This window comes from Micropterus dolomieu, linkage group LG14, assembly GCF_021292245.1.
Source record: "Micropterus dolomieu isolate WLL.071019.BEF.003 ecotype Adirondacks linkage group LG14, ASM2129224v1, whole genome shotgun sequence".
NCBI lineage: Eukaryota > Metazoa > Chordata > Actinopteri > Centrarchiformes > Centrarchidae > Micropterus > Micropterus dolomieu.
The window spans coordinates 4,488,275-4,497,712 of record NC_060163.1 but is presented as its reverse complement, the minus strand read 5'-3'; the positions used below and the strand labels follow the sequence as shown (position 1 = coordinate 4,497,712).

The window sequence follows — 9,438 nt, the reverse complement described above, 5'->3', positions numbered from 1 at the left end:
AGCACAACAGCCACACACCAAAAGGGTCAACACAAGTAGACCAACTACAAGGTAGCTGCCATACACAAACAGCAATACACCACGACCCAACAAAAGTGGACTGTCGCAACACAATATGGGCACCATGTGGTCATCAACCACCTACACTGGTTACTTGAGGATTTAGGAAACCAGCAACACAACCGAACCTGACGAACTGGGAGTATACCCCCACCACTTTAAATCCAAAGGTCTGTGGTGTTGGCACATCCCAAACGCACAAAAAAATAAAATTAATGTTCTGTAACTAAATACACAACCGCAATAACACAAGTGACCACACCAGAAGGTGGACTGCAACAACCACAACACAAAATGGTCACATTGTAGTAAACTACACACAAATGTTGCCAACTTACACCCAAGAAGCAACCGACGAGTGACCTACCAAATGTGGAGTACAGTTACCACTAAACAATGGGTCACAATCCACAAGTTATTGCAAACAAGAGTATTTCACAGCTGGAAGAAAAGTGACCAAACAAAGCAGTCATCTCAAACAAAAAGCTAAAGCTGTTGTGCATAGTGCTAGGGACAACAAGCTGCATAGAGACACCCCAACCTACCTACCAAGATGGCTAAACTAATCTAGCTAGTCTTCAGTGGCTTGCCGAGCTCGAGGCGACTTTAAACGCTGAACTCAGTGCATCACCGAAGGCCACAGATGTAGCCATCTGCGATCCACTGAAGCGTGCCCCCACTCGGGATTGCCACCAAAAATAAGAAAGGCAAAAAAACAAAGTGGCAAGTTCTTTAAACCTGCCCGGTGGCTACCTAGTTAGAGTGCTCAACAGCAAAACTCCCAAGCTACTGAGTTACCCCAGTCAAAAGCACAACATGTAGCCACAACTTACAGATATTCTAACAAAAGAGACAACCACTACAGCCAAGGCCATCAGATGCACATCTTTCTCTCACCTTATGGTTGTTCCATCCCGGACGAGCCCCCATTTGTTGTTTGATTTGTCTTTAGAACGTAGAAAAGATATAAATTCAGGTATGTGTAGGTATGATGCAAATTAGCGACAACAGGCATAAACAAGAAACCAGGGCTTGCAAAAGGTTCCTAGGTACGTATGGAATATGCACCAACAGGCATTGGGGGAATTCATGCACTATCTTGGCTTGCAGTCTGAAAGGAATAGTTGTGATGCGAATTCACGACAATCGGCGTCAAGGGGTTAAACTTTAAACGTTAATTATTTTAGGATGCCTAATAACATCGGGCAAAGGGACTGCCTGTGTCTAACTCGAGTACATTTACATTTGTTCAATAAATGAGCTTATTGTTTAGGTTTTAGAACTCATACTCGTACTGCGGTTTGGTTTATTTCACATCTTGGAGCTGAATGGATCAGTCCGACAGTGTCTCCACTAAATGTGTAGTGACACATAAGGTTAAAAAGAGAAAACTTCCTAGTGTCTACCCACTGGGTGGTGTATACTCCGGGCGACCTACAGTAGCTGGACGTTCGATTACAGGACTCTTCTGAAGAATGAGATATCAGCCATATTCTGTGTGTTTCACCTGATGTTAGCATTTCTGCTACTTTTTCTGTTATCCCGGATCAAACAGATACTCCATCTGTGGTTTCTTCCCTCTGGTGTATTCAAATACTTCATGTTGTTGCCACCTGCATGTGCAACACTGTCACTGCAAAATGTATACAGTTGATAAGGACACTGATCATAATCATATTGATAATGGAGCGCCTCAAAGGATCGTTATTCATTGCTAGACACTCCTCTGCCCTTCATTCCTTTTCTCTTAAGCAACAATGAAAGTCAAGCAGCCTTCTTCCGTAAGCTGTGGAGGTCTACAGTACTTAGAGAATATTAAAGTGCCTGAAGAATGAATAGGTGTTGCGTGGCGTAATGAATAATAAATCACGGTGGCTTACACGTGGAGAAGTAGACCTTGAGAACAGAGGAGCGTCAAACTCCTGCTGTGACAGCTGGCAGCTTGCTCCAGCTCTCAGCCTGCTTCAGTGGAGCCAATGCAGAGCCATCTCTCACCATAGCACACACACCTAATCCATCCTCCTAAAGTGGGAGCAGCTAGCATCGCAGAGTGACATACTCGGCTAACTAACACAGGTGGCGCAACCAGTTCCACATTAAGGAAAGCAGAGACAAACAGAAGGCCGCCAGACATAACAACATGGAGATAAATTGGTGAAGTCCGGCCTCTGTTACAGCCAACACAGGCCTGGACTGTGAATAAATTGAAGCTGCTAGCTCCAGTCTGTACATTCAAAGAGACAGCAAAGTGTGGAGCCAGACCCCACTGGATTACACCTTTCAGAACGGAGTCTTTTCTCTAACTTTTTAAAAATGTGTTTTACTTCCCTTCGCATCCCTGTAGGCTTGCAGTGGTGGGCCGCTGTCATTTCACATAAAAAACAAGCCACACTGATGTTCTCATGAAAACTTTTGTTCTTTTTTTGTGTGTGCTGCAGCTGCACTGTTTGTTTTTGCATTTCTTTCCCCCTCCTCTCCCGGTTGTATTAGTATGACTGAGTGATCTGTAGCCAAGTACTCATCCATGAAGAGATGTTCCTCCTCTTTCCAGCTGTCGACTCACTGCACTCTTTTACCACACGCATGTTAAATTCATAAAGCCTCTTACAGGCTGAGTTTTACGCACACAAAAAGTTCATTTCTGATATCTCATTCAGTCATAATGTAGACAAGCGGAGCCTTGGCAGTTCACCCAGCCAGTAAACCCTGGCTGATGGCATGCTCATATTATTGATGAAATTGCGTCCCCTAAAAAAAAAAAGATTCAAACTGCATAAAAATTTGACAGGATGTTACAAATTGCCTCTGGTTTTTGCTTAGTGATATTAACGAAGGAACCTTTGATGAGTGCAAATTGACAGTGATTAGGACTGGGTATGTTCTAAAACTTTTCAATACAGTACTTTAGTTTCTCCAAGACCATTTTTAGCCATGGTAAGGCAGTCAGTCCATGTCTTTAGTTCAGACTGAAATATTTGAACAACTATTGGATGGATGGCCATTAAACTATGTGCAGACATCCATGGTCAGGGTAAATCCTTTTCCATTATCCTGTGAAATATCTCTACATCTAACTGGTAGATTTGCCCAAAATGTGTTTACACAGGATAAATTATAACAACTGTGGTGATCCCTTAAAGGAGAACTGCACTGATTTTACACGTCAAAGGCTGTTTCCAGGTGTTGTATAAAGCCTTTTGTGGCTCCGGAAGGAGCTGAACACTACATGTTCATGTACATGTACATGAAAATGAAAAGAGTCTGTTGGTGCGGATTCATCCTTGCTGCAGGCTGGAGGCCTGCAGCAAGGATGCCGCTAGCACAACGCAATGTAGTTGTCAGATTCTAACAAGGAAGAAGATGTTCTCTCTGGTTCTGCAGCATATATTCTTACTCTAATTTAAAAAACAAACAAACAAACAAAAACAATCCAACAATGTTAATCTCTTTTCTTCTAGCGCCATTTTTAAGTAAATCCTTCCCCAATACTTTGTTTTTTAAATTAATATCTGCAAAATTAATGACATTCCCATCAGCCTCAGCTGTACTTTTTGTTTAGTGAAAATTAGAAAATATGCCAAGATGGTAGACATGGTGAACATTATACCTGCTAATCACCAGCATGTTAAAGAACCACTAAGCCTATAAGTCCAGACCTTCAGAACGGCTAGTATGACTGTAGACTCTCAGGTTACTGTATTTTTTGGTTAGTAGCAAAAAGTATTCAAGTTGGGGACCCAGTACTAACAGTGACAATTCTTTCTACTCTGTACTGTGTTTTTGTCCACTGTATGTGCAGGTCAAAAGCATCCAGGATGCCATTCGAGATAAGAAGAAGAGATTTAACTTTATGGGAGAGGAGGTGAATCTTTGCCCCTCTGTTGGCATCTTCATCACAATGAATCCAGGCTACGCTGGCAGGACTGAGCTTCCTGAGAACCTCAAGGCTCTCTTCAGGTAGGTCAAATTCCATATTTTTTAAATTCATTTTCCCAACCACAGTATTCCAAAAATGCTTAAATCTCTTAAAAGGTCGCATACCAAATTACAAAAATAACTTTTAAAGGGACGACTTTTTCAGTGTATTAGTTCCACGGAAAACTGCGGATTGTTATATTAGGAACTTTCAATGTTTTAAATGTAATTTTCAATTCTGTGAGCACCACAAACAAAATTCCATCCACCTCCATTGGATAGAGGGGGAGGCAGAAACCTCAAAACCTGGACAAACCTAAATGATCTGTGTGTTTTTTGTAATTTCAGTGAACCAAACCAAACTCCCTTTAACTGAACTTCATTTTATTCTCAAAACATTCCTGTTTTTGAAAATAAGCCACTGTAATTTATGGTTATCTACAATATATTTCTCTCATAAAGTCTGATGAATTCTATATGTTGTGTGTTAGTCATTTGGCAGGTGTTTTTTTCCAAAGTAGCACACAAATGAGGCAAAATCCAAACCACAGTAGATCAAGGAGAAGCTATTGCCACAATTCACATTGCACCTAATACAAGTTCCACGAGGTTGCAGGGTCCAAGGCATGTGTGTAGAGAGAGAGAGAAAGAGAGCATGCTAGGTGAATAGCTGCTCTGAAAAGGTAGACCTACCTTAAATAAAGGTAGCTGAAAACATTTTGGGGCGTTGTGATGTATTTAATCGTGATGGATTGCGAGTTGTATTAAAGCTTATGTTGCTCTGCTGTAGAGTGCACTCTTCCTCAAATTCGGTAATATGGCCACATAAGTTGAATGAACTGCATGTACTGTAGATGACAAAACAATAATTTACCCGGATTGTGATTATAAACTACAACTGAGCTCCTTTTAATACTTTTTCCCTCATTTTTCCACAGACCATGTGCCATGGTGGTGCCAGACTTCGAGCTGATCTGTGAAATCATGCTGGTGGCCGAGGGCTTTATTAATGCTCGGGTTCTCGCTAGGAAATTTATCACCCTCTACACGCTTTGTAAAGAGTTGTTGTCCAAACAGGTGCTATCTGCTTTCTTCGATGTTACACATCTGATATGGTTAGAAAAAGCCAGATCCATTTCCACTTCAAAGCTGAACAACTGACACAATGTTCTTTTTATATCTGAGGCTTTTGATAAAGGAATGACTCAGAGGCACCACACAGAAGCTGACTTTCTAACTTAACTGTCTGAGTGAAGTGTTACATGCATATGAATAAGAAGCTGCAGGGAGTTTGGATGTTATTCCATCAAAATGTTTCTTTAATCCTTTTTTATTCTGGTCCTGTTTTACATGTCATGCCATTATCTTAATTATTTAAAAAAGCAATAAAATCTCCCGCAGTGCTGACTAGTAGTTACAGTGGAGCTCCTCGACTTAGGTAAGCGTTTTAATGAGCCCTCAGTTCTGGATGAATTTCCCATGACCGCAGGTCCATTTAAGTGTCATAGCACACTTCTTCCTTTTTATGGCTGTTTTATGAAGCTCCAGTTCTTCAGACATTTTTTAAATATCACCTTAATTACACTTCAGAGTTGTTTGGCAGAGTTTCATAGCAAGTTTCCCAACATTAGCAACTTAGTAGCAATTAAGTCAAATGATAAAGAACAGACTGCTTCTGTAAGCGTTATTCACAAACCGCAAATCAATAGAAAGTGCAAATTCAGAGATGTACTTTCTGGAGTTAAACAAGTAGTTCATAATTGTGGATTTAATATTGCAGGTTATAGGTTCTGCTGCCTGGCCCTGTGCAGAACAACTACGCAGCGAGTAGACACCAGAGCATACTAAGAAGAGTACAGTGAAACATATTTTATGCTGTCAAAATCATTGTTGCCTCTAGTTTCATGGCAGCGGGATGGTGGTTGGTAACGCTGTGGCAGTGTGTGTTCTCCAGTTTGAGCTGGTTGTGTTATGAATATCCTGCCTACAACGTTCAGCTTCAACTACTGCACGAGCACCTGTGACAGACACATCTGATCTTTGTTAACTGGAGAGCCACTGGACAGGACAGACACACTGAGAGTCCCTATACAACTGAAATCGTAGTAGAAACTTATCATAAACTCACTGCTGATTAGCTATTTATTTACCAGCTAAATATATATATATATATATATATATATATATATATATTATGTCAACTGACCCAATAGCATTGTCATGTTCCATGTGCAGGCAAGTATGCAACTTTGATGTCTAGGCCGATTGCAGTATTCATAACAGAGAAATAACTTACTTTAGGATAATTATGTAGATGTTGTAAATTACATTATGAATATGAAGTATCTTGAGCTTTCTGTAAAAATCCTACCAGATAAGGTCCAGACATGGATGTAATAGCTTTGAAGACATAAAATAAGATGGTGGATAAAAGTTAAGCAGGTTTCAGCTTGGCTAGTATCTAGATGGGAGACCTTTTATGAAAACTAAGATGCTGCCTGTACTTGTTGATACTTTACACTTAAAATAAGATACTAAGACGGCATCGTGGAAACATTTCCTTGTATTTTAAGATGAGGGAGCGGGAGTTTCTCCTCAGATTTCTCTCAGCACCTGGAGGGAAATATTAGTTTTTCTGGAAGCTGATGGATCTGAGGGTGAATTAAATATTACAGATAAACTCTCACAATGTTGAGGAGATGCATGTCATTTTCAAATTAGCCAAGCCTTTAATATCTTACTGCCCGCTTATTGCTTTGAAAGTAGAAGCCTGTGTATTCTCCCCTGCTTACTGACATCTATCTGGCCTTTACCAAAGGACCACTATGACTGGGGCCTCCGAGCCATCAAGTCAGTCCTGGTGGTGGCCGGCTCTCTGAAGAGAGGAGACCCCAGCCGAGCAGAGGACCAGGTGCTGATGCGAGCTCTGAGAGACTTTAACATCCCCAAGATTGTGACAGATGACATGCCTGTGTTCATGGGGCTGATAGTAGACCTGTTTCCTGCTCTGGAAGTCCCCAGGAAGAGAGACCTGGATTTTGAGAAGCACGTAAAGGAGTCCATTCTGGACTTGAAGTTACAGGCCGAGGACAATTTTGTACTCAAGGTATGGTAAACCTGATTCCTCGGTATGCTCCTGACATGTTTGTCTGCGACAGTTTATTGGACTCTGTTTTGATTACAACTCAAAAAATGTGTCACAAGTGTTGCTAAGCCACAGATGAAGGCAAACACAATCACAAGTTGTCTGAGAAACACGAGTCCCCCAAAGGGGGTTTCATCTTTACCAATTTAGACAGATATCACAGTTGTAGCACTTTCATTTAAATTTATCTCAGTTCTTCCCAAAAGCGATTTACCTTCCGTTATAATGTTCCACTGGGAAATACACATTAGTGTCAAACAAGTCTGCAGGATCTGGATGAATCGGGCAAATATTGCAGAAAGCCATCGGTTGGCTGCGATGAGAGTTCAGGTGCCCAAGCTGCTGACCTAATTCTAGTCATTATACAGACACACACTCACACACACACACACTCACACATGCACAATAGAAGGCGTTGTATGTCAGAGACAGATGAACGCAGGACCAGGGGAAATAAGTGCAATCTGCCTCAGGTCAAATAAACACGGGAACCACAAAATAACACTCCATCAATGGAGGCTGGCGCTGCACCATGCCACTTAACCCTGACATTGTGAGAGACAGCCACAGAAATAAACAAAGAGGAGGGAAAACACAGCAAGCGAGAGAGAGAGAGAGAGAGAATGGCGGAGCGGTCAATAACAACCATCCACCCCCAGAGCATGAACTTTCACTGTCTTTGTTTGTGCGACCAACCTTTTGATTTCAGACAAAGAGGGGGGAGTGCAGGCGAGCTGCGAGAGGCTGCATACCTTTAGCGTTAGCCTGTGTTAGCATTAGTCCTTCCCACATCAAAGCAGTAATCAGCCGGGGCCTCTGAGAGTGTAAAGCCGCCTGCGCTCTAGCTGAATGGATGGGGTGTAGGAGCCGCCAGGAGCCCAGTCGATGGCATTGATTGAGCTCGCCATCTGTATGTTTGAGTGGAAGTGGGGAGGAAATCTCTCTCGCTATTCTTCTCTCTGTTATTCTGGGGTGCTACCTCACATTTCTGATTTGAAAGAAAAGGTTACACAGTTTGTAAATTTATAATACAGTTATTTGACTTTTGAGGGGTGTGCCCCAACATGAAATACTGCTCACCCCAAAATTTCTGTTCAAAGAAGCATTATTTTTGTACACTGTTTGTATATTTTTGTTTTGGTTCAAGATAATTCTGTTCATAGAAGAAGATTTTACAACACTATTGTATTTAAACCCAAAACATATAAACCTTGGTAAATACAATTGCATAAAAAATAAATATATTACAGAAGCATGGGGTGAGAAAAAGAAAACTTGAAGCAGTAGAAGCTGAGATGTCCTTTGATATCTCGTCTTTCAAACTCCAGTTTGTAACACAGGCTTTCTGTTACAAATTTGTAATCTCAAATTAATGACGACGATGACATCATCAGGGTTATTTTCTCGAGCCTTAAAAATATATGGTGACCCAAAGTGATAAATATGGAATAAATAATGAGTCATAGTATGAATAAACCAAATCCAATATGTTTTTCAAACTTAGCTAAACTCACTATGAAGTATTTACATATATATATATTATATTGTCATCTTTGTTTGTTCAAAATAATTATCAAGGTGGTTCAAATGTGAGAATAGAAGAAAAGAAAAGCTTTGTTTGAACTCATGATGTTACGTCATACAGTTTGTATAATTAATAATCATTTATTGTTTGAACTTGATACTGTGAGTTAAAACAACTCTCTATATTACATTGTCCCATTCAAGGAAACTTCCTTTCTCTTGTCAAACAACATACAATTCTACAACTCACATTTTTAAGTAAAGATAATTAACTATATAAGACATTTCAAGTTAATTTAACTTGGAAATGCAAGTTCACCTGCTGCCTTGAACGTGCAAGTTAACTCAACTTGCCTTTGTTTCAACTAACAAATTCACAAGTTAAGTTTACATCAACATTTTTATCTTCAAATTTTCACATCAACATCAACTTCGCAAGCTTCTGTGCACACTGCAGTCAAAGTTCAAAATAGTTATCAAGCCAGCACCTATCTCATCCTTTCTAAATTGGCCCTAAGGCCATTATCAGGAACGTCTCGGGTTACGTATGTAACCCTGGTTCCCCGAGAAGGGGAACGAGACACTGCGTCGGTTACGACACTATGGGAACGCCTATAGGCGAAGCAGGTCTGAACGTGAATGAAATCACTCCAATCCTATTGGCTTGTTGCTAGAACGGTATGGTGTGACGGAATAACCGGAGGAGTATAAAGCACACCTGTACACACTCATCATTAGCTTAAACTATGAAGCAGGCGCTTCAGGCAGGGAGAGAGGTGCGGCGGGCCGACGCA

At 40.9% G+C, this 9,438-nt stretch overlaps 1 protein-coding gene across 1 annotated transcript in view; it reads left to right on the top strand.

Moving 5' to 3' along the window:
* The window catches only part of LOC123983449 (dynein axonemal heavy chain 9-like), a 137,072-nt gene that overhangs the window by 44,458 nt on the left and 83,176 nt on the right, over nt 1-9,438 (top strand). The window contains 3 exon segments of the mRNA XM_046069706.1: nt 3,860-4,017; nt 4,914-5,052; nt 6,794-7,081. Of these exon segments, the coding sequence (XP_045925662.1) occupies nt 3,860-4,017; nt 4,914-5,052; nt 6,794-7,081 (585 nt within the window).